At 43.5% G+C, this 26,670-nt stretch overlaps 1 protein-coding gene across 1 annotated transcript in view; it reads left to right on the top strand.

Annotated features, from left to right (window-relative positions):
- The window catches only part of SLC6A3 (solute carrier family 6 member 3), a 506,641-nt gene that overhangs the window by 49,233 nt on the left and 430,738 nt on the right, over window positions 1–26,670 (top strand). Inside the window, exon 2 of the mRNA XM_085604173.1 lies at window positions 25,691–26,036. Within this exon, the coding sequence (XP_085460299.1) occupies window positions 25,751–26,036 (286 nt within the window). The 5' untranslated portion in view covers window positions 25,691–25,750. The remainder of the gene's footprint in view (window positions 1–25,690; window positions 26,037–26,670) is intronic.

Genomic DNA, 26,670 nt, shown 5'->3' with positions numbered 1-26,670 from the left:
TTACCTTAAAATCAATATTTTTGACAACAATATTGTTGCAGATGATATTTCCATATCACAAAATTTTGTACATGATATTTAGGTAGGACGACTTTTTTGTTTGATATTTTGCTTAAACACCAAATCAAAAAGGCCTGTATTGACAGTATTACCGGCTGACCTCCAGAATATCTTAAAGGGCTCTGTTCACCTCATGCTGCTAATCATCTAAGTGCCAGCTTTACTTTGAGTTAGAGTCCAATTAATTCTCAATAGGTGACCGGTGCCAATATCTGAAGAGAGTGCTGAACTTATTGGCAGTGTATTTATGAGTGGGTATGCAGCAGTGATACTGTTATCTTGTTTCCAGCAATGTCCACAATGTCCACAAGATTGCTAAGGCATAGTAAGTAAGTCAACTTTATTGTTTGGTTAGTTAAAACCATAACAGTGTTACATATAAACATTTACATATATAGAGTAAAACCATTAGGTACATATAACCTCCACTATATGATTATTAGGCACATTTAAAAGTTTAAAATTACAGTTCAGTATAGTGAAAAAGTTCCATTTCTAATATCGATTTCACTGGGATGTTTTTGAAGGCTAGTTGGTGATGCTTTCAAAACTAAAGCAGCTTACACTTCAGTTGGGGATATGATGGGTGATGGCAGCGCTGCATGTCCTAATTTTTCTAATTTTAAAGTCCGGCGCAATAAGGTGACACATGCTGGATAAAAGTATGAGCATTTGCAAATCAGGTGAATAAAGCTCTCTTTTGTTCGTCCACAAAATCAACATGTTGTAAGACCATTAGATTTCCAACTGGGTTGATCTACTATGGTTGGTAGTTCACCAAACCGAAGTGCCATCAGTTGTTTCTTAAAAAATACAGAGAATGTGAGGCTTAGGTAAAGTGTTTGTTTAAAAGAGTCAGTTGTTGATTACCATCCATGCATGTGTTTACCTTCTAAATGTGTTTTTATCTTCTACCAGCGATTGAAGTCTTGCCATTTTGATGGTGATTCGTCTAAATGCTGAGAAAGACAGGTCTTTATTCCACAGGTCTCCCGTCTTGGTGGTTTGGACAGCTTTGTGTAGAAACTTATTGTATGAGGATTTTTTGTCTTTTTCAACTTCTGTCCAAAGTGCTTCAGTGATTTGTGAATGCTCTTGGTTAAGTTTTATTTTGGAACAATTTTTTTTATGGTTGATTACATCCTTCCTAATGATTAGTTGATTAGTCCAAATTCCAGCTGCACTTGCTGATGCTCTTTTTGGCAACTGGAAAGTTCGTTTGCAGATGGTGAATATTTGTTTTTTCAGAAGTGAGGAATCTTTTCCATATTGAGTAATGTTACCATAGGATAGTGTTGGCAAGAACCTTGCTGCCATCACTGGTAGTAGTGGTTTAAAAGACGGGCATTCCAGTTTTTTTTGCTAGGCTGATAAAGGCGAATATTAACGCATCAGTCGTTTTTGCCATGGAATTCCTCTGAGCTTGTTGATTGAATTTGTTATCTAGGTAGGCTCCTGAGTATTTGTAGCTTGTGACTTTCTTCAGCAGCTTGTCATTTAACCTGATCTTGAGTTTACGGCTCGGTCTGTTTTGGATCAGCATGTTTTAGACTTACTTGTGTTGATTTCCAATTTATTGATTGTTACATAATCCTGCATTTCTGTTATCATCATCAGCGTATGAGTGATGCAACAGGGATAGTGACCCTAAACGTGGAGGGAGACTGTTAGTCTGGTCCAACCTTTGTGCTAAGTCACACATGAACAGATTGAATAGGTGGGGATCCAGCACACATCATTGTTTCAAACCCCTATTTGTTAGGATCTTCCTCGAAACCCTTGTGCCACTGCCTACTTTGACTCTTACCCAGGTATTGGTATACAGTTGAATATTTCCTCAAAGCATATTTCCGGGGATGTTCCAGTCTTTTAGCTTTTTCCACAGCTTGTGTCGGTCCACGCAATCAAAGGCTGCCTTGAGGTCTATAAAGCAGAGGTGTAATCTTTTTCTTTCCCTTTTACATTTGTTGGCGATCTGCGATACTGAAAATATATTCATCGTGGTTCCGGGTCCTTTCTTGAATCCGGTTTGGTTGACTGGGATCAAGTTCTGCTTCTCCGACCACTCGGTCAAGTCTGGCAGAATCATCAATGCATAGTATTTTGCAAAGACATATTTGATCAATTTCAGAAATCAAGTCGCTAACTGAGAAGATCTGCCTTTTAAACATGCTTGCACAGATTCTTGGCAAGTCCGATGTGTAGGGTATGCCATTTTGGGCACAACCAGAACTTTCTTACTAGTAGCAATTTTTCACCGATACAGAGGATGTGGGACAAGGATTCCTTTCCCTTTGCACAACAGTGGCATTGCCTATTGGAAGCATCAATATTCCTTGGGCCATACCAATAAGATTTTAAGAGGATTAACCAAATTTTTAATCTCATCAACAGATTTTTCATATTCTTGCCAAATGGTAGTGAAAGATAGATCGGTGGAGTCCATGGCTCATACCATGTTACTGCCCATGTTACCTGTGCTTGTGTCTTAGGGTCTGCACTTCTTGCTCCCTCAATATTAGATTTTCTTGTTTAACCAGCAGATTTCATACTAAGCTCATGGGAAGGTCACTTGACCAGATCTCACATGCCTCCAACACGTCAAGAGCAAAGTTTAGATAGCTGTGCTAGCGTGACAGGGGGTTGTTTATTACTTCCCAGATTGCATGTTTTAGCGTGTTATATGTGTCACAAACTCGCCGAAATACTCTGTATTTTTTAATAAAACCTCACTCACCCGTTTACTTCCCTGGAGCGGGCTCAAAATCACCTAAACAGCGACCCCTTCGCTGCAACGCCAATGCACCTAACCAACTTCTCGGCCGCCATTCTCGGCGAGGGAGAGAGGCCACGCCCACTTTAAGGCGACGCCCACCCGCCGCCCACGGTACTTAAACGCTGCCTTCAGCCCGACAAAATATCAGAACCTTGAAAGCTCCTGAGGCGGAAGCCGGGAGACGAACCACTCATTTTTTAAAATTGTTATATGTGTCACAAACTCGCCGAAATACTCTGTATTTTTTAATAAAACCTCACTCACCCGTTTACTTCTCTGGAGCGGGCTCAAAATCACCTAAACAGCGACCCCTTCGCTGCAACGCCAAAGCACCTAACAAACTTCTCGGCCGCCATTCTCGGCGAGGGAGAGAGGCCACGCCCACTTTAAGGCGACGCCCACCCGCCGCCCACGGTACTTAAACGCTGCCTTCAGCGCGACAAAATATCAGAACCTTGAAAGCTCCTGAGGCGGAAGCCGGGAGACGAACCACTCATTTTTTAAAAATTGTTATATGTGTCACAAACTCGCCGAAATACTCTGTATTTTTTAATAAAACCTCACTCACCCGTTTACTTCTCTGGAGCGGGCTCAAAATCACCTAAACAGCGACCCCTTCGCTGCAACGCCAAAGCACCTAACAAACTTCTCGGCCGCCATTCTCGGCGAGGGAGAGAGGCCACGCCCACTTTAAGGCGACGCCCACCCGCCGCCCACGGTACTTAAACGCTGCCTTCAGCGCGACAAAATATCAGAACCTTGAAAGCTCCTGAGGCGGAAGCCGGGAGACGAACCACTCATTTTTTAAAATTGTTATATGTGTCACAAACTCGCCGAAATACTCTGTATTTTTTAATAAAACCTCACTCACCCGTTTACTTCTCTGGAGCGGGCTCAAAATCACCTAAACAGCGACCCCTTCGCTGCAACGCCAAAGCACCTAACAAACTTCTCGGCCGCCATTCTCGGCGAGGGAGAGAGGCCACGCCCACTTTAAGGCGACGCCCACCCGCCGCCCACGGTACTTAAACGCTGCCTTCAGCGCGACAAAATATCAGAACCTTGAAAGCTCCTGAGGCGGAAGCCGGGAGACGAACCACTCATTTTTTAAAATTGTTATATGTGTCACAAACTCGCCGAAATACTCTGTATTTTTTAATAAAACCTCACTCACCCGTTTACTTCTCTGGAGCGGGCTCAAAATCACCTAAACAGCGACCCCTTCGCTGCAACGCCAAAGCACCTAACAAACTTCTCGGCCGCCATTCTCGGCGAGGGAGAGAGGCCACGCCCACTTTAAGGCGACGCCCACCCGCCCTTGTCCTACACATTTAGATGTGCAACCACCGGACGCGCAGCGGACGGGCGCAGCGGGCGCGCCGTCAGCGCGCCGAAGGCGCGCCAAAGGCAAGCCCGTCTGGGCCCGTCCGGGCCCAGAAGGCCCTAGGCCCCGCCACTATGCTGGGTACCCCTCAAGCTCGAGTAACGTATACAGCGGATACTCTATACGACTTACGACCTAAGAACACCCTAGCCTGCCATCACTCGTTTACTGCTGGTAAGACATTCACGACCTGTCCACAATGCAATCTGACCCCCATCTCGAAATCACCCACCCTTTCCTTGAAACTAGGACTTCTTAATTGTCGCTCCCTCCCCAAACATGCCACCGAACTGAATCTCCTGATTCAGAACCAGGAGCTTGACCTACTGTTCATAACGGAAACATGGCTCTCGGACAATACCGACTCGGATATTGTCACGGCCCTCCCCACCGGGTATACCTGTCAAGCTCTTAATAGACCTAAAGGGAGAGGAGGCGGGATAGCTATAATCCACAGGGAACAATTTACCTGCCGCATGACCAACTCTGGTATTGAGGATTGCGAGAGCGGCCAATTCTCCATCCAACTCGCCCCAGCTCTCACCCTCGCAGGGCTTCTAATTTACCGCCCCCCAGGGCCCCCGGGTAATTTCATCAACGCTGTATTCGAATCCAGTTCACAACTAGCTTCTTCCACCCCCAACTTCCTCATACTAGGTGACCTAAACGTCCATTTTCTGGACCCCACGGATCGAGCAGCATCGGACATTATATACGATTTAACATCTCTAGATATTCGTTTAGTGAACAATGAGCCCACCCATGATAAGGGCCATCTATTGGACCCGATCCTCACCAACATTGCAACAATGACCTCTGACCCACCGGTGACCCTACCTTGGACGGACCACTTTCTGGTCCCCTTCTCTTGGGAAATCCCCACTCCCACTTATTCAACCCCTAAAACCCAAGTTACTGACCGACAATGGCGCAAACTATCTCCTGAGATATGGGCTGACTCTCTTGCAGAGTCCACCCCTGCGCTCTCCTCTGACCCCAATATAGCTGACAAACAATTCAGCGATTGGATCACTTCCTCCCTGGATACGTTGCTTCCGAAAACTACCACCTTGAAACAACCCAAAAGAATACCATCCGCTTTATGGTACACCCCTGAGCTTAAAGTTCTGCGTCAAGAGTGTAAAAAAACCGAACGCTCCTGGAGGCGCGACAAAACAGCAACCAACAAGAGCTCCTACTCTATTTCTCTTCTGACATACAAAACTGCTATTCATAAAACCAAAAGCATGTTTTTTCAGGAGAGAATAGAGAAAGCAGGATGCTCCAGTAAGGAAGCGTATGCCATCCTTAAAGAGCTGTCTAAACCCCAAGGACAAGGTCCAGGACCCACTTCCGATCCCGAAGTCGACCTGGAGAAATGCCAGCAACTGGCCAACTTCTTCCACGATAAAATCAGACTAATTCTGGAATCTATCCCCCCCTCCAGTCCTGAGGAAAATATCGCTTTCCCACACACCTCCACCTGTCTGTCCACGTGGGGCCAGGTCACGGTAGACGAGGTGAGAAATACCTTCAACTCCATGAAGAGCGGCTCCCCTAGTGACCCTGCTCCTCTCCGCATCCTTAAAGAGGTAGCCCCCACTATTATCCCTTCCCTTACCCATCTGATCAATACCTCACTTCAACAAGGAGTTGTACCCTCAAGCTGGAAGAGGGCGGTGGTAAAAGCCCTGCTGAAGAAACCTACGCTTGATCCCGAGAACCTAGCTAACTACAGGCCCATCTCTCTTCTGCCTGGAGTGAGCAAGGTCGCAGAAAAATTGGTCAACAAGAAACTCTCGCAGTTCATAGAGGCCAATAACAAATTAAAAAGCTCCCAGACGGGCTTCCGACCAGGACAGGGCACGGACATCGCCCTTCTGGCTGCTGTAGAGGAGGCCAGAGCACTATTGGATGGGGGAGGATCAGTGGCAGTGATCCTCCTCGACCTTAGTGCTGCGTTCGATACAGTAGACCACCAACTCCTCATCGAAAGACTGGCCAGAGTGGGAGTGGAAGGTACAGCCCTATCCTGGCTCTCATCCTTCCTGGCCCAACGGTCTTACCAGATCTGGGAAAAGAACGCCCGCTCCTCCGAAATGCCCCTCCAATGTGGTGTTCCTCAGGGCTCTTCCCTGAGCCCTACGTTATTCAATATCTATATGTCCACATTGGAGGAGGTTATCATCCCTTTCGGAGTGAGCGTCGTCAGCTACGCCGACGACACTCAACTAGTGGTGTCTTTGTCCCATCCCAAGCAACAGAAAGCTGATCTTTTCAACTGCCTTACGCAGGTCCATCATTGGATGAACAGATCAGCCCTAAAACTTAATGGGACAAAAACCGAGGTCCTTATACTTGGCCCTAAAGGAGCCTCACTTCCCCTGGACAGCTGGCCAGCTTGTTTGGGTCCGCCCCCTGACCCTAAAAAAGAGGTGAAAAGTCTGGGTGTGTGGATCGATTCCGATCTCTCTTTCACTTCACAAGCTAAGAAAGTGGCAGGGACCTGCTTCGGTCTCTTAAAATCTCTGAGGAAAGTCCTGCCCCTTCTCCCCCCTAAATCCCAAAAACTATTAGTCCAAGGTCTCATAGTATCGAGGCTGGACTATAGTAATGTGATTTACCTGGGTGCCCCCGAAGCGACCCTTACGAAACTGCAGACAATTCAGAACACGGCCGCCCGGATCATCACTAACACCCCGGCCAGATCATCTGCTAAGCCCGCTCTTAAACTCCTTCACTGGCTCCCCATAAGGGAGAGAGTCAAATTTAAAGCTCTATGTCTCGTTCATAAAACACTGCAGAACCAAGGTCCTCCTGTTCTCAGTAATTTTGTCACCCCCTACAGAAACTCTAGGTCCCTCCGCTCCAATGCAGAAAACCTTATCAACATCCCTAGATTCAGGAAAACCCGAACAGGAGGAAGACGTTTCTCGGTACAAGTCTCCCGCCTTTGGAACGCACTTCCCCGTAACCTACGCCTTGAACCTCAATACCTGCATTTCAGGAAACTGTTAAAAACCCATCTCTTTCCCTAACCTTTACATCCCCTCCCCCCCCTTTTCCTTGACCCTCCACCCGCCCATCCTCTTTTCTCAGTCTCTTGCTCCGCTGACTTGGTGATTTCAGGGTTCCTCAGCGCTGGGATACCTCCGGGTGACTATCGCGCTTTATAAAAATAAATAATAATAATAATAATAATAATTCTATGCATGCTTGGCTTTAAACCAGTAGGCCAAGATTTTTGCCTTCAGTATCAAATGTTGCCAAAACAGGCAAAATTGTAGCTGACTTTGGGACTGTGAAGTGCAATCTGGAAAAGAAAAAACTCTTCTGTAGCAAGTGAATTCCGCCCTATTCAGCCAATTTGCTAGTCTCTGAATATCAGTGCTCTATAAGCAATGATTGGTAAAAGTTTGCAGCCCATCACTTTTGGGATAGGACGTAGGATTAGTATTCACCATTGATTTCTGTAGTTTGTAGAATGCTAATATCAGATAGATTGCTACCACCCGTTAGGCATGGGTGTGCAGCACGATACGACTAATACTATCCAAGCGTACTCCAAGATATTTGTACGTGTCCACAATTTCAACCGCACTCCCCTCAATAAAACTGGCTCCTCTGTCTTCTAGTCTGCATCTAATAATCATGACCATTGTTTTTGCTACGTTGATCTTCAAGGTATTGGCTTTACAGTACTTAGAGAGTGCATTGAAAAGTCCCTGTGAGAGTATTAGTGTCTGTTCAATGAGGACCGTGTCATTTGCGTACTGGAGAAATTTAACTCTAAAACTGGCCATCCTGTGAGGGAATGCCCTCTCCTTTTCAAGATGCTCCTTCAGCTCTGCCAAGTAGAGGTTTAATAGTAATGGTGCCAGTATGCAGCCTTGCTTCAGGCTTTTATTGGTAATGATTTGTATAGTTGTGGTCCACCTAGAGCTGACTTTTATCTTCACAGAAGTGTTGGAATACAATGCTATAATGGCCTTTAATAAATGGGTGTGATGCCCCAGGCATTCAACTTCGACCAAAGGTTTGCTCTTGAAATGCTATTAAATGCAGTTTTGTAGTCTATAAACCCAAGGTGTAGGTCCTTGCTCATATACGCCATGGTTACTTCACTTACATAAGAGCTACAGGGTAGATTATCTACAATGTGGCAACCCTTTTGGATTCCTGTTTGATTTGAGGAAATTAGGTTTTTTATCTGTTGCCCATGCTCGTAATACTTTGTTAAGGATGCCTGTGTAGCACTTCCCTTCTGTATGAATCAACTGTTAATTCCCCGGACAAAAACGAATAGCACTTGTTACATCGCATAGAAATACCACGCATGCCTTAACAACGTGGGTATTACTACGCGATGTCAATTACAACGAGTATCATTACAACGCAAAATTTTACCACTGCTATACCTTTACCACGCATGCCATTTCAACGCCAAGGCATGCGTGGTAAAGGTATACTCATGGCAAACGTTTGCAAGGTAAGTGACTCCAACCTACCCTACACTAATCCCTAATGTAGTTCCCATGCACGAGCCTCCCCTGACCCCCAGTCCTCTCCCTACAATAACACTACACTACCCTGCACTACCCCCGACACTACACTAATTCCCCGACCCTCCCTGACCCCTCTCCCTACAATAACACTACACTAACCTTCACAACCCGGACACTACACTAATTCCTAAAACACTACCCTACACTACACAAACACCACAACACTACTCTAAACCCTAAAACTCTACCCCTGCATGACCCTCCCCCTAACCCCAGTCCGGTCCCTACACTCTAACACTACCCTGCACGACCCCAGACACTACCCTAAATCCTAAAACACTACCCTACACTACACAAACACCCCAACACTACCCTAAATCCTAACACGCTACCCCCAGCATGAAGATCCCCCTTCCCCAGTCCTGTCCCTACACTCTAACACGACCCCCCTACACTACCCTAAACCTTAAAATACTACCCTACACTAAACAAACACCACAACACTACCCTAAACCCTGACACGCTACCCCCAGCACGACCCTCGCCCTTCCCTCAGTCCTGTCCCTACACTCTAACACTACCCTGCATGACCCCCCTACACTACCCTAAACCCTAAAAGACTACCCTACACTACACAAACACAACACTACCCTAAACCCTAAAATACTACCCCCCCACATGACCCTCCCCTACCCCCAGTCCGTTCCTACACTCAAACACTACCATGCACGACCCCCCTACACTACCCTAAACCCTAAAACACTACCCTACACTACACAAACACCACAACACTACCCTAAACCCTAACACACTACCCCCAGCACGACCCTTCCCTATCCCCAGTCCGGTCCCTACACTCTAACTCTACCCTGCATGACCCCCCTGACACTACCCTAAATCCTAAAACACAACCCTACACTACACAGACTTTACTACACTACTGCGACACTGCCCTAAACCCTTAAAGAGTAAACCCCCACCCCAAGCACAATCCCCCTTACCTCTCTCCTCTCTCCTAGTTCCAGCTTCGACAGAGGGGCGGTGCACATGGCTGTTTACTGGCAAAAACAGGGCCCTTTCTTGCTCATGGAATCCGAAGGTGAACCTCTCTATTAATCTGAAATCGATGCCCTAGCAAAAATACTTGGAATATGGTGGCCATTACTGAGGCCCATCTTTTTGGCACCCATTTAAATATCACAGCTGGAATTCCGCCTGGACCTGGGGCTCCTCCTATGCTCATTGCATTCATAACATTTACCACTTGGCCCTGTCTTATTGCTGTTATATCCACTTTGATTCCGGACTGAGGTTCTGCAGCCGAGGGACCACCTGCTGGGGGATCTACATATAAACATTGGATAAAGCACCCCCACTTGACAGGGGCGATGTAAATTGCTGTCGCCTGGTGTTTTGAACCTGAGATACTATTTATCCATACTCAGAATTTCCTCTGATCTTTAGATTTCATTATTCCATGTGATTCGGCCCACTTTTTGGATTCCGCTTCTTTTTTTTCTGGCATATAAGGTTTTCTTGTATCTTGATCTTATCATAGAGACCCAATCCCGTAGCCACCTGTTACCCCCCTTATCACAGTTCAGAGCTTTCAGTGCTTTATTTAATTCTTGTTTTAAGTCAGCTGTTAGATCCTTGGTGTAGCATCTACAAGACACGATCTTGTGCTGTCCGGGATCATCGCTGATAGCCTGCTTTAAAGGGCAAGGGACCACAAGATATTTGAGCTAAGATTTTCACCCATTGTCCTTCTCAAAGTCTTTTCTAATAACTGATCCACTCTGGCCCCCTGCCCTGATTGGCTATCCATATTCATGGGGAGTCTGTCCGCTTGTCAGCTATGGCATGCATATCTTTATTTCAAATACAATTTCATATAGAATGTTGTTCAGTAATACATGTCTCACCATATTATTTAATTCCCATTGTGCACTATATAGGTTATTGAGCCAAGGTGCAACATAACTTAAGACCCTCACATTCATGGCTTTTTTTAGAATACCATTTCTATGCTCCACTACTCGATTCAGACAGGGTTTGAAGAGATTGGGGACTTTGAGGTATACTCCCACTTTGAGAAGTGCCTCTTTTAATACTTTGAAAGTAAAAGCTGGCCCCTGTTCTGCATGAAAGGCACTATTTGTGGTGGTTTGTTTATTATTTAGCGTTTGTTTTGGACATGTTGCACTGTAGCACAAACTACCAGGATGCTTTTGGCATTAATGGTCACCAACAACATTAATGCAACATATGTAACATTGCAGACATTCCCACATGGGATTCGATGAGTCATTGGTTGCTCTAATCAACTCAGGTATAACTGATTAATTTGGAATATCTTAATCACAATCTTCAGGTGTTATAACTATATGAAGCCTGTTAGACCTGTCTTTCACCAATCTTGTTGCTGAATCTTTTTGTTGGCTTCTGGACTCTGAGCCCTTTACAACTGCTAATCAGAACTAAAGGGCATGTGCTTTTTCCTTAAACATGTGTAATTGGTGTATAGCTTATTGACATATGTAATGTACTTGTAAGTCCCTTGTAAGGTGGCATACCATATAACCAGGACCTGTAAACTAAATGCTACTAGTGAGCCTGCAGCACTCATTGTACCACCCACTAAAGCAGTACTTAAAAACATGCTCCAGGCCTGTAATGCAGGTTAAAAACTGCCATTTTTACCTGGTGAAATACAAATTTTACAGGCCTTAAATCTTCCTTTTTATTACACTCAAGTCATCCATAAGGAAGGCCCTAAAGGCCCATAGGACAGGGTGGATTCCCTTTATAAAGTAGGACATGTGGGTTTTAAGTTTTACATGTCCTGGTAGTGAAAAACTCCTAAATTCCTTTTTCACTGCTCTAAGGCCTACATCTCCCATAGACTTAGACTGGGTGGCATTATTACCTTTGACAAGTGCTAATCTTGTTCAGTCCTGATTGAAAAAGGGATTGCCTTTAACTAAGAAGCTCCGGAAGTTTGAATTGCTCAATGCCAAGAAAATCAGTATCCATAAACCTGAGTGAAGCAAAATTCATGAAACAATATCAGACGTTAGGTGAAATAGACACATCCCTGTTTGTTGGCTTCTAAAATATTCGATCAGACGATGGGCCATTGAAAGAGAGAAGGAAGAAGGCAGCTTTGAAGGATTCCATTGCCTAGTTTTTGAAGCAAGAAGAACTGACTCCGGTTTATTTAGAAAATAAGAAACATTTGGTCACGGATTGATGTTCAGGAAATTCAAAGGTGCCGAAAAAGAAATTGGATAAGCGCTCATTCATTCTCAGTCCTGAGGAGAACCCTAGAATACTGTAGGGTTTCGAAACGCGTCAACAAATTTTGTAACTCTCTAGTGCATTTTAAATCAGAGACAGTGAGGTTCAGAGTTGTTATTGAACAAAAGACTGTAATTTATTTTTGCCTTTTGAACCTGTACTGTAGCACTGTGTGGTTTAATAGCCCAAAGAGAGGAGCACTAAATATATGAAATAATAATGAGGCTCCTTATAGGCTTGGAAAAGTCAGAACATGGGCTCAATTGCATGTTATAAAAATTTGATGTTATTATTCTGTATGATGCACAAAATAGTTTTCGGTATTCATTATATTTCCTGTGTGACGACAGGAGTTTTTGGTACATGTTGATGTTAAAGGACTATGTAAATTGTGTTATGTACGTGCTGTGTATGATTTTATGATTATGAGAATTTGAAGCATAGATTGAGATGTGTTGTACATTCAGAAAAAAAAAATATTTAGAAGAAACGTCTGAAAATAAATGGTGATCAAGGGGCGGTAGGGGTCGGCCCTGTAGTCAGACTAACCTCAAGGGTCCAGGCCGGCAGCAAACCTAGTTGTCTTCCTGCTCTCCCTGGCTTGGGGTTTGCCGACCCCTACCGCACCTTGATAAGTATAGTACACTTAAATCTAGGGTACTTCTCCCATACAGCAAGTACATCTTTCTTTCTGCATGCTGAAGCATATATTTAGCACACTACGCAGCCATCTGTAAATTTTATAGGGGCGTGATACTGGTGAATTGCGTGTTTTATTTCTCCAGTATTGCCCTGAGATATGCCCAGGACCTACATAGGCCAATAGAGTAGGGCAGAAACATGTTAGCATTTTTAGATTAAGGTCAGAGGACCACAATATCCTGTTTATACCTTTCCATATATTTTAACTATTCCCACCCACCCCACGAATAGAGGGATACCCTAGGGTTGGATAAGGGATTATCATGAATTTAAAAAAAAAATCAAGACTTCTCAAAAGAGCTTTCTGGAACATGGTTGGGCCTTCCCTAACCCTTAGGAGTCAGGGTGAACCCGATGATGAAGAATGCCACTACTAGAGTGGGTGAGGGTTATATATAAAAAAAATGCAATGCAGACAGCAGGGCAAATGTCAACTGCACTTGCCCTAGCTAACTGAAATAGCCTACTAATGAAGGTTAGATGGGTGGCACCATGGGGCTTGAGATCCCTAGCCGTGCATACAGTTCTATTTTTTAACAATGGCAGCAGCAAAATATTACTGTGACTTGCCACCCTTCTAGACTTAAAAACACAATAATGGCTCTATAGTGCTGGTTCACCAAGTGGAGCGTAAGACTATATCTGTAGGTATAGGTGTGGTGCTTGTATTCTGGTGTGTGAATATCTACAGAAATATTCTCACACTCCATGATGTGGTGAACCAGTACTATAGAGCAATTCTTGTGTTTTTTATATATATGTATTTCCTATAGTTCCAGACAATGCTGCCGCTTACAACATAGTGGGTGCCCCAACTCGTGAGGGCGGACTCACAAACAATCCTCAAACAAAGCAGTTGGTTGCGTACTCGGGATATGCTTATTCAAAGATCTTTATTAAGCCACAAACAACAAAGTAACAACAGACATGTTTTGGCCCCTTGGCCTTTGTCAATGTCGAAGCGGCTGGCATCTTTGCCATTTTTAAATACATCATTGTACACCGGTGCTGCAGAAATAAACAATGGCAGCTATAAAACCTTACATGAATTGCTTAGTAAGGTGGCAGCCGTGTTATCATGGTGACCCCATGTCATCATTACATGAGAAATCCTGTTCCAGTCAGATCACGTATATGAGGAATTCATTTTCCATACTTAGTTTATAATTTCAACTTATAAGGATTGTGAAAATACTTACTAATATAAATATTTTATCACAAAACTCTGTGCCCAAAATTGATATGACAGAAGTGTTTCTTATAAAAACCCTTAGTGCACCATGTATGAATGGGGTCAATTTAAGCCTCCTGCGTGGTTACTTGTGACCATTATATCTAACACATACCACAGTTTTGGCAGCTGCTAAATTAGCACTGTGTTTGGTCATGCAGCAATCGCTGACCTGATTGAAAATGTCGGTACCGCTCTTGATCACCCCAAGAGGGATAATACTGCCTCCCAAGTGCAGCCCTATATGGGCAAAAACTCCCATGTTGGAAAATGCAGATCAGTCTTTGTGTAGTGGGACCCTCAGCTGCCTAATGGCTACAATATTTAGAATATAACTACCAATCACGCCTTGTATGGGCTAGCCATCTCCGTGGTGTATGGTAGTCGTAGTCACCAGAGACACATTCCACCATACCCATTGTTCGTAAAAAATGTGTGCAAAGCAAAAAGTGTACCTGTGCCTAAGGCTATTTAATAAATTGCTGAACTGAAATGTGTTCCAAAGTGTATTAAGCTTTATTATGTATGTTTAATATGGCAATGCACAGCTACCCTACATGTGTCACAACTCTTAATCGCTGTTGAGTCCCCATGGGCCTCTGGGACGCATTTCTATAATGTAAACATGACTCCAATTGTTGTAGGGCCCTAATTCTGTCCCCTTCACTTTCATCTTGAGGGACCTGATCAATGCTAAAGAAACGTAGCAATTCCCTGTTGCTGTTATGGTCAGTTAAAAAGTGCCTGGCTAATGGATCCATCCTGTCCTGATTCGTTATCGCACACATGTGCTCCAGCACCCTTTACTTTGCTGGATGCACTGTGCTGCCTATGTATCTCTTGCCACATGGGCAGAGTAGGCAGTAGATGATTAGAATTACAATTAAGTAATTTAGTGATCTGTTTTTTAGTCACTGTGCCCAGGACATCATAATCCTTCACCTTGCTGCTTCCCTTGCATGCTTTACAGCTCGTGCATGGTAAAAACCCAATGATTTTCGGTTTCTCCATCCTAGCATTCATATAATGGCTGTGCACCAGTAAATATCTAAGGAAATAACTTTTCCTATTTGTTACTTGTGGAGCTGTTAAGCTTTGGACCAATTACGTGATCTGTCTTCAGAATATGCCAGTGTTTTCTGCCAATCTGACATACTTTCCTAGACTCAACTGAAAAGTTCATGATCAGCCTTGTCCACTGTTTGCCTTTATCCACCTACTTCTTAGTCCCTTTCTTTATCAGCAATTGTTGTCTATCAAGAGTCTGCACTTTCATAGAAGCGTGAGTCAAAACTGTTTTGGAATACCCCCTTCTTTCAAATCGCCCCAAGGCCTCCCTTTCTGCCTGTGAGTCTGTTTGGGGTGAGGAACAGTTGCGCTTGATGCGCAGCAGCTACCCGTAGGGTATGTTAATCGCTAGGCTGCGTGGAAGCTGACTCCTGGCATGCAGGATAGAATTCCCAGCTGTCAGCTTCCTATACAGTTTAGTCTTCAGCCAGCTATCCTCTATATATACTTACAGATCGAGGAAAGGTGCTTGAGTATCGCTGATCTGGCTAGTGAACTGTAAATTAGGAGAGTTGTTCTTCATTGTTTGTATATACATCTCAGCCTCTTGTTGGGACCCTGTCTATACAATTAAAAAATCGCCAATGTATCTTTCCCAAAGGGCCACCTTGTTTACCCAACAATCATTGATATCCGCCCTGGCAATGTACTCCTCCCACCAGCCCAAAAATATATTGGCATAGCTGGGGGCGAAGCACTTGCCCATGGCAGTCTCCCCTGTCTCTGCTGGTACAGTTATCCTGTGAACAAAAATATGTTGTTATTCAAGCAGAAGAAAATTAACTGTAAAACCATCATGTTATGTTCCTGATATTCTTAAGGAAGACTTCAACAGCCTCCAATCCCTGTTTTTTTAGATATGCTTGTATAGAGGCTTGTGATGTTCAAAGTTATTAATGGAAAATTCTCCTCACATTGGATAACTTTGATGGTCCTTATAAAATGTGTTGTGTCCCTTACATATGAACTTAAGTCCTTGACAAAGGGAATCAGAACAAATCAACAAAAATAGAGGCATTTTCCAAGAGACTTCCCTTGGATGACACAAAATTATGCCCAGGGGAAACCTCTCCATTCTTGTGAATTTTAGGTATATGATAAAACGTGAGTCCCCGCAGGTGTTCCACCCTTAGGAACCGATACTCTTCGAAAATCAAGGACCCCTTTATTACTCCATTGCTCTATGAGTTCATAGAAGACTTTGATGCTTTCAATGTAGTCATCTTTGGTGATTAGCTGGTAGCATTATTCATCTGACAGTTGTCTTATAGCCTCCTCAAAGTATTTCTCTTTACTCTGAAGCACAACGCTGCCCCCCTTATCCGATTGTTTTATTATTAGTGATGCATCACTTTTGAGGGCTAACACGGCCCACTAGTGTTCCTTTGTCATGTTATGACTCCTGTTTGTATTCCCTGGCATTTCCAAAGTCCATAGTCTATCCAAATCTCTAATGACTGCTTCATGAAAGCAGTTAATAGCTTCTTGCAGGGTCTGTGTGATGAACCTGGATTTAGCTTTGAAATTGCTCTTCCCACGTCGCTGTGATATTCAAGCTCTCTCTAGGATTGACAGAATGTTTTCCATAGTGTTTTCTGTGGGTTCTGGGGCCATATAGTGCAACTCCTGGATAGCCTTCAGCGCCTCTAGATCTTTGCCTGTCAAAATATACCTCGGCTCAGAGCCATTAGCAGTATGGTTGACATCTCTCTTTGCATGTAGAAACTGTACCTTCCTCTTCCTAATTTAAAATTTGCATAGGAAATGATAAAGAGAGAGAATGTGGTCTAATGCCTAGGGCAGTCAATCTCAAATCTGGGGAACCGGGTTCGAGTGTCGGCAATGACGCTCAACATTGAAGTGAAGGTAGCGATTTAGATGCATACATTGCTATGTTAGCATAAGCGCGTTAGCTTTTAGAAATCCATCTTGCCACTTTTGCTGCTTTTGCACACGACACTGCAGAGACATGTTATTATTTGAGAACTGCTTGCTTGCCTTTTCTTCACATGAGAACTGTCTGTTGTTCACCTCCCTAGACGTGCACTGCGACCTTGGTCTGAACATTGTGTGCATAACACTCTGAGCAGCCAGACAATGTATGTTTTTGAGTCCAGGTTGATCTGCCCATTCTCTAGCCATAATATGCACACAGCTGCAAATACCTGAATGTCAAGAGCCTTTAATATTACAGTTTTCATGCGTTTGAAACACATTTTGGAGAAGAACATTTCCAGGCGCAGAGCAAAGCTGATCCTGTGATGTGATCCACCTAAGCTGATCTTTACGGTATGGGGTTCCCCATTCAAGCCTAGAGACCTTCTACTAGTCTAATAATATTAGTTTACTAGCGAAAGGAAGATGGCTGTATTCCACTGTCATTTATACTATGATTTCTCCTTTTATTTTTAATGGTATTGTAACAATGCTGATGGTTTTAATTATAATCATTTGTCTGCCTATGTTAGCCAAAGTACTGCATCTTAGGTCACGTAGTTTATAAAATAAACCTTTTAAACTTTACCGTGTCTCTGATTACTTCTGTTGTGGATTGATATATGAATAATAACGAACAGGTATTTCTGATTCCCACCATTCCTGAGAGTACTCTAAGTCGCTTGTTCTGGGTTGTCTAATCATTGGGACCTCCGAGATAATACGGATAATGAATGGGACACTGATGCTGGTCGGATAGGGGTTCTGGGTACTGAGGTGAGTTTTTGGTACACCACAATTCACTGAGGTCCTGGTTTCCTGCGCATAGTTCTGTGCATGAGCAGAATCCCTGCAACGACATCCTGTGTTTCTGGGCACATCACTTAATCTCCCCGTGCCTTATGAAAAAAAATGAATGTGTCCTTGTGTAATGCAACTTGTGCTCATGGAAAGCGCTCTGATACCTGATACCTTCGTGTCAAGTTCGCGCTAAATGAAACTTAAAAAAAAAAAAAGTTTCATCTTTGTGTGCATAGCCCAATTGTGCCGTGGGGCAGAACATGAGACTCAGTACAAAACATAAAATATACATAGCACCTTTTATAAAATTGCTGTGAAAATGGAACAAATAAGTGAAAGTGAATAAACACATCGATTGCGTCCTTAATGCCCTGTTGTTAAATATTAACTAAAGCTCTTTCAGTGAATATATAATACACAAGGAGAGTGTAACATGGTATTTATTAACATTTTTAGTGTTGGGAGGGGTCTTCACTCATTGGAAACGAAGCCAAAAGTTAGTGCTTAATTTGTAGACATTTAAGTGCCTGGGCTTAAGGTAATCCGTTTCTACTGCACCACCCACTCCTGCTACTGCTACCGAATGGCAGTGCGAGCATCTCCCGCTTACTATCACACTTAAACATGTGTGACATTGTGGACTGCTGCATGCCATTCTAGGTTGGAGGGATTGCCTGGAAGTGCAAGTTTATTCATGTTTTAATACTATATATTGCAAAATATTTGTGCTTTGCTAAACAAATAGTCTAGAGTGCCACCTTGTGGTGTAACCCATAAACAAGTGTTGGTGTGTCAAATTAAGTGCCGGTGCTGAGCATCAGAAAACACCTGCACAAATTAGCCACTGCCTCAAGTAGTGCCTGGATCGTGTTACACATGTGGGGCATTTTCCCTCATTGCGCATAGCGCACCTTTAAAAAGGTGCGCCCGTAGCAATGAAGGAAAACGTCCTGCATATGAGGAATGTGCTGCTCCCAGGGCAGCCGCGAACTCGTACTGCCCTGTGGGGCACGCATTCATGTGAAATACGGAGTGGCTGCTTTAAAGCCGCCCCGTGTTTCACTGTTCAGGCAGCAACCCGCCTGCACTTTTAAAGGGAAATAGAGATCCTCTTGCAGGTGGGTGCAGTCGCTGACTACACCTGCCTGCAATGGGATGTCTGGGGCGGTCCATAGGATCTCCTTTAACCCCTGCAGAGGGTTGCTCTCAGGAGGCGCACTGACAGTGCGCCAACTTCTATGTGGCGCACTGTCAGTGTGCCTCCTGAGGGTTTCTTTGCCTCTACGCCAACATCCGTAATACAGCGTGGGTGCAGAGGCAAAGGGATTTCCTCATTTGCATAAGGCATGCCCCCCATGCAAATGAGGGAATACCACTTTACAGATAGCACTGGTGCTTTATGTGCGCCAGCGCTATTGGTATTAGAGAAGGGGCCGCACAAGTGTCTATGGCCCCTTCTGTAATACCCAAGTGCCCCAGGGGCACACAAAGTGGGCGCACACGCTTTTGCGACCCCCAGGGCCACTTAATGTAATACAGCCCCAGATGTTCATTATCTCCCTCAACTAAGGTAATGCACAGCATATAATTCTGTGGCTTTTCCTACCTTGTTTATGCCTTGCTCTTTTATCAAATGCAGATAATATAGACACGATATTTAAGTTGAACACAAATGATTTAATCTGTGCAGTGAGAAAAAATCTCAGGCCCTGTTGATGTGGACCTAGTAGTTTTTATCTGCAAAGTGACTGCAATATAACTAGATGAAAAAAATAAATGAATAAATACATAAAAGAGATGCTACATAATTAACGGGGAATATGAGATAAAGCAAGCAATGTTTCCTCACATTAAATATGCATCTCTAGGGTAATGTTATGGAATGTGAACTTTGCACAGCAGTAATACATTTGTGAATGTACATTTATTACTGTTGTAGCGTTCAATGACATTAGCTCCTTGGATACGCTTATTTTCACAGAATGAGCTGCTAAATTTACAAGCACACATGACTCCAGCTCCTATTCCTGAAGCTCCCTCTGTGGTCACTTTCTCGACGTTCCAGCTGTGTTTATACGTGGGAGGTGCCAGGGTCATGCTGACACAGCTGTCTAATGAGGAATGGGATCACAGCACAGGCAATTTAGAAGTGGGGGGTTGGATACATGTAATTATGAGGAGCTTTTGCAATCTGTCATTTTCATATCTTCCTGAGGGGTGGGTGGGTTAAATAATGCTTCAGGAAGTAGAAATGTATTACAGTACATTATTCTTTTCTTCACAACCAACAACTAAGTGGAGTGATGCAGAAGTGCATATTTCACATGTCAAAAAGAAAAATAAAATTTGTTTTTTTTCAACCACTTTGCTCCAGTTCTTTCCTGACAAACTGTGCATTCTGTTTCCAAGCCCATGGTTGCCAGCACAGCCGCCTTTGGAATAGACACATTCATAGTAGTTCTGCTTTCCTCAGTTCTGATGAGACTGTTCCCTGTTTATTTATGAATGAGACTGTTGAGGTGCAAATTAGCAGCATGGCCAGTTCTGCACACTTTCACCATATCCGCGCTCATTGAACAACGGTCCAAGGGTTGATGAACATTATTTTGTTTTTAATGGTGGTATTCTGCTGGGGCTCACCAGCAAGGTCAAAATCTGGACATACGTTTTAAGAGAGATGGGTCTTGTTGGAGTTTTTTGTAACTCTTCTCATCACTTAAAATGCAAAGGCATTCCCTTCTTAATTCTTCTTGGTATTGTAGTACTATTCCTCACTTGGAATGGCTTGTTTGATTTCTTGGGGGCGTTTCTGGGCTGGTGGTTGTCCCTCCACCCTATTTAAAGTCTGTACAATGGCATACACTCCAAACAGGATGGACTGGACATCTGCCAATTTTTGGTGGATTTCTCACATCTGCCAAACTATTCATAATCTCCTGGGTCTTTCCTCTTCCAGAGGCAATAAAGCCCTTGCTTAGCTTCAAGAATGATGTGAAGCACTGGAGAGCTTTGCCTTTACAAATGCCAGGCACGGCAGCAATGTGTAAAATAATGCTGCTACCCAATCTGCTATACGCCCTGCAAAATACCCCATATAAGATACTGGAAATTCTTTTCTGACAAGCAGACAAGGAAGTGCAGCTTTTGCTGATGAATAGGAAAATGCTGATGAAATTGATGACATGGATGTATGATGGAGGGATAAATTATGAAATACTCGCAATTGCTAACAGTATACAAGGGTGCCTTTGACCCACTGGAGGAACCAGTGCGAGAGTGGAGACATGCCATGGGAAGCCGGGGGCAACTTGCAGTTCTCTATAGAAAGCAACTCCGATCAGTGTTACCAACCCACACTCCAACAGTGACATGAGTCTGGAAGCAGGCCACGTGATACCTGGGTTGGGAAGGGAGGCTTAGCATGAATACTTCACTTTGGGACTGCGATGCCCTCTTGCAAGAGGGACAGCTGGAGGGGTTTGCCAATTGGTAAATGATAAGAATAAGTGCACTAGATGATATATGGAACCTGGACAGTTTGTTGCCCTTAGAGGCACTCTCATGGAACTACAAATTGGCGTATTCTGCGATGTTCTGATATTTAACAATTAGGCACGCGCTAGAAGAACATATAGCCAAAGACACAAAAGTTGAGTAATCTTTGCTACTAGAAGACAAGGTAGTGAGTGAACCCTTACGAAGGAAAGCGATCTCCCTGATATATAAGAAAATAATGTATGACTTCCCAGATGTTATGGTCAAATTAAGAGCGGACTGGGAAAAGGATGTGGATCAATTTGAAGAAGGGAAATGGGAAGAGACTCTACAGCGCCCCCCCCCCCCGAGAAGTTGCAATCCCATTGGGGTTTTGCCTGATACAATTGCATGCATATCATAGGTCATATTACACCAATCAAATGCTACACAGAAAAGGGAGGGCAAGCACGACTAATGCAGACAAATGGAGACTTCACTTATACAACAAAAAAGATGATGGACGAAATGTTGAACATTGTCAATTATTCACCACCAGTCACAGATTTGGGATGAATCCATTGTTATTTTGCTGGCCACGCTATTTCAATTTGGACCCAGACAATTGCAAATCAGCCTTGACACTGTTCCCTATGGGAACAGCCCAGCCAGAACTTACAGGCCAGGTCCTCCCTGTACCGGAAAACAAGCATCCTGTGGCCAGTTTCGGGGCAATTCCACTGAAACAGTGGTATTGGGCTAATACACTGGCCAATGATTCTTGAAAGGCTGCTCGTACCAAGCTGTCAAGTGAATTCCTTGACTTTAAGTCCTCTTGTGGTTATGAGCTATTTTGGGACCAAGTGACTGTGCCCATGGACAGGAAATTATATTTTCGATTCAGAATGGGAGCTCTACCGTTCACTGTCCAAATGGCCGACCGGTGGTGGAGCCGAATGTCCTGCTTGCAACTGTTCATAGGAAAGTGCTCCTCATGGGCTTTTTTCCATGCCCTGCTCATTCCCTCCCTCGCTGTACATGGTTGGCACCTATTTGTAGGAAGGTGGGTGTGCGTAGACACTCTATTGCTCTTCGCATCCTCAGAATGGATTGCCGTCCATTGTATGCCATCTCAGTTGCTAAATTTTTGGGCACCATGTGGATACTCAGGAGGAAGGTTTCCCCTTCTCACTAGAGAAATTGGTCTTTTTGCTATACACCTGGCTCCTTTTACTGTGTGCCATGCTGCTCATTTTTGGCTTTTACCTCCGTCCTGTATTCTGTATGTATTTGCATGTTCTTGTATTGTTTTAATCATGATTTGTTTGCTGATAAATTAAGATGCCTGAGTGCATCGCCACTGGGATATGAAATGATTTTAGGTATATTTGTATCTATTTATTATGTACTTCTTTTTAACTGTACTTACCCTTTTAAGGCCCTGGTGGCCGAAATAAAGTTATTTGAATCTGAGCTTTCTTTGGAGGTAGAGCTTATGTTGATCTTCTCACATAATTTTATTTTGTTTTACTATTAAGACATTGATTGCCATCGATTAACTAACTACCATTTGCCTTCTGTAATGATCTGACATTTGAATAAATCTATAAGGTTTCACTTTGACCGCTGTCTCGTCTAAAATTGTTTGACTGGCTTGGACTCATTCTTGAAGACTCAGATAGTCCATATCCTACATATCGATCCTCTTAATTGATTTAATTGGAGCGTCAACAGCTAGATCACACATTCCTCTTCCACAGCCTCTATTCGCTGTGGTGCTGTTGATCATGGTGGTTGAAGAGGGTTGGATTATTGTTACATTATCCTGCTCACATTGCCTCTTTTATTTGCCTAGCTCGCCATGCTTCACACTCGATTGCAGCTGCATCATTTACAAAGCCATCACAACCAGTGTCCCACTTATCTTGCAGACAAGCTCACTGTATTTGGTGGCTCTCAATGCTTCTGTAGCCAGAACACCGTAAGACTGCGGAGTAAGGGCCTGATTTAGAGTGCAATGGAGTAAAATACTCCCTCGCTCTGATGAAGTACCCATCCTCCACATTGGGAGATGTTTGCTAGTCCTGCAGATATCTCTTACCACTGGAAGGAACAGCTGTCATTGTGGTTCCTGTCAATGTGTTACAAGTTTGAAGGATTGCTCCATCAAACATAATGGCCAACCGTCAAACTTTTAACTTGTTTTTCTTTTAAAAACAAAAATCCCAAAGTGGGATTTTGTTTTTGAAAAAAAACATCTAAAAGATAATGGCCCCCCACCATGGAAGTTGCCTCCCGTGGTGTGGAAGGCATTTAAAGGTTTTCACTGACCCTTAGCAACAGTTTTTTCACAGCCGTAAGGGGAGTGAAAACTGGCTATTCGACCGCCCACTCTAAATTGGATGGACCATCGAATGGGCAAACCTCTAAAGGGCCCGTACTCTGTCGGGCCGAGAAAGGAATATGTCAGTGCGGAGCCAGAAGAGGTTCCATCACTGACATATTTATGGTCATGGTAAGACAGGCGGGTGGACCAAGGCTTTGGCAGAGAGGGTACTTCATTGAACCCTGGATTGCTTCTGCTGATGGTTCCGCAGACCACCAAGCACTAGTACTTTATGCATTAATTTTACTGAGGCTTTCTCTGTTCCTTTGTGAATTTTCTTTTAATGAATCATACAATTTTCACATTTTTCTGTGCTTTTGTGAATTTACTTGATAGATATCATGCATGTTCTGCTGCTTTGGCTGCTCGTCAATTCTCTTTCCCTCCTCTTGGGCACTAACTCACTAGTCTGACTCCATCAAAAGTAGTGAATACTCTTCCCGGAGATACCCACACCACTGACGTAACTATTTTGGTTCCAAGATTTTGGACATGGTCAACAGGCTAGATGTACAGCTTAGTCACCGTGGATGCGTCATATAGAGACGCCCATATTAAGATGTCATTTTTTCCTGGATAACTCAGTCGAGAATTGTTCATTCTTCGATAGCCTAGAAAACTACAAGTCACATCTCGAATGAGGGTGGAGAATTCCAAAGAGATTTGCTATTCCTCGTTTATTGAACAGTGCTCAGTGTTGGCAATGGCCAAAGTAAGACAGTATTTAGAGAGGGAAATTAATAGAGTAAAGCGTAACCTAGGCCTTGGTGTCACTGCATCATCTCATACCACAAACTGAAACCTAACATTTAAAAGACAATATGCTTTTATGACTGACGAACAATAAAGATAAGGCTTTAAACTGCTTTTATTAATGTGTTTAGTTGGCTGTTACTTTACAGCTGTGTTTGAAAACATTTTTCCAAGCATTGACTTATATTTTTCAGCCATTTTGTACCCTTTCAATATCAACAGCTGTGGCTTGATGCTCACGACGTTTTCGGGCACTTAAGAGTAACTTATGTAGTTTATGTGCGCAAAATATTAAATATCCCACTAAAATTTACAGTTGAGGATTCTCAAAGTCATTAACTGTGGATGAGTTTGTGCAGATGTTGTATTTAAGACTGCGGACACTCTGCATGCAAGAAATGTGGATTTTCGCACAGTTGTTAGTGTGAAGTAGGGGTTGGGAAATGGGAGTGTCATGGAGTGGTCAATGGTAATATTTATAACACAAAGTCATACCCTTTTTGGGCAATCATAGACATTTGTAATACCTTTCCCACACTTTGTGCCTCATTGCAATGGCCCTTTTAATTCAAGTGGGGCTGGTAATAGCAGTTAATGCCCCTACTGCACATTTAACATGTGTGGGAACACAACAGATCTGTTTACATTTGCCCAGAAATTTCAGCTACTGAAAGCAGCCAAAATCTCAAGGTGAAAATTCAAATGATATTGAGACCACATAAAAAATAATTTTTCCAGTTCCCCTGGAACTTTCTCATTTCTCAGGGTTCGCCCCACAATGCTGGTTATTTCAACGCCCTGGCATTAACTGGACCCCAGTATTGTTAAATCGGGGGGTGCAGAATTAACATCACTGCCTCTCAATTCTTGCAATGAGACCCTTTAGTATTACTAAAAACCTCACTTTAAATATTTTCTATTGGGGTGAATAATTGGTTTAGCGTCACTCAAATCCCAGATTTTAAGTGAGTGTACAAGTAGGAATTTCAATGTGAAATGAAGAAAGGAAATTAAACGAGTGTGTAAACGCACAGTATCCTACATCTGCCTTCCTATTTCCCACTTTGCATGAGCAGGTTTAGGGGAAGCAGGCCTACATACAGAAGTGTGCTGCACTTGTGAATGTCCATGGCATGCCACTGGGACTTTTTTTGTTTGTTTTATCAATGCCCACATGTCTTTGTTGTAAGTCTTAGCACATTTACAGATTTTACTGCTAATTGGGTCCAGAGTTTGGTAGATGAGAATTCTAAATTGTGCACCCTGAATACATTCTTGGACACTTTTGTAACCTTTTGGTGTTTTTTCTTTTCAGAGAGAATCGCGACCTTCGCTGAAGGATCTGGAAAGTTGCATCGTGGTCCGCCCGTTCCCTATGATCAAAGCTCGAGCCCCTGTAGGACAGATGTCTTCAGTGGTGGCTCCTGCCATAGACTCCAACACCATGGTTCCAAAGGAGGTGGAGCTCATTCTTGTCAAGGAGCAGAACGGAGTGCAGTTCACTAACTCAACGCTGGTCAACCCTACGCAGACGATCATTGAGTCCGAAGAGAGGGAGACCTGGAGTAAGAAGATTGACTTCCTCCTCTCAGTGATTGGGTTTGCGGTGGACTTAGCAAACGTCTGGAGATTCCCATATCTCTGCTACAAGAATGGAGGAGGTACAGTTAGTCCTTCAAGTCCATAAGAAATCTACCAATTTAGTGCCTGATGTTCTATTGCCATCTACCAATTTAGTGCCTGATGTTCTATTGCCATCTACCAATTTAGTGCCTGATGTTCTATTGCCATCTACCAATTTAGTGCCTGATGTTCTATTGCCATCTACCAATTTAGTGCCTGATGTTCTATTGCCATCTACCAATTTAGTGCCTGATGTTCTATTGCCATCTACCAATTTAGTGCCTGATGTTCTATTGCCATCTACCAATTTAGGGCCTGAAGTTCTATCCCCACCTACCAATTTTGGGCCTGAAATTCTATTCACTTTTACAAACCAGGGATATCCCATTTGCGCACCGAATGGTTTGTGAATAGGAATGCCTAGGTGCAACTGCTGAAGATCGGCGCATATAAATTCTCCCTGCTTCCACGGACAGAATAAATCTACAGTCACACACGCAATCACTCATCATACTCTAGGGCCCATAACACTAAATTCACGCTATTACTCTATCCACACTGAATGTAGGAGAGAAAACCTAAACCAATCTGCATCTACAATGAGGTCAATGCGACCTTAATGACATTGTCTTGAGTCATGATTTTGAACATAAGAAATACATTTGAAACTCA

Source organism: Triturus cristatus, chromosome 5_1, assembly GCF_964204655.1.
Source record: "Triturus cristatus chromosome 5_1, aTriCri1.1, whole genome shotgun sequence".
Lineage (NCBI taxonomy): Eukaryota > Metazoa > Chordata > Amphibia > Caudata > Salamandridae > Triturus > Triturus cristatus.
This window is presented reverse-complemented; position numbering and strand designations above follow the sequence as displayed.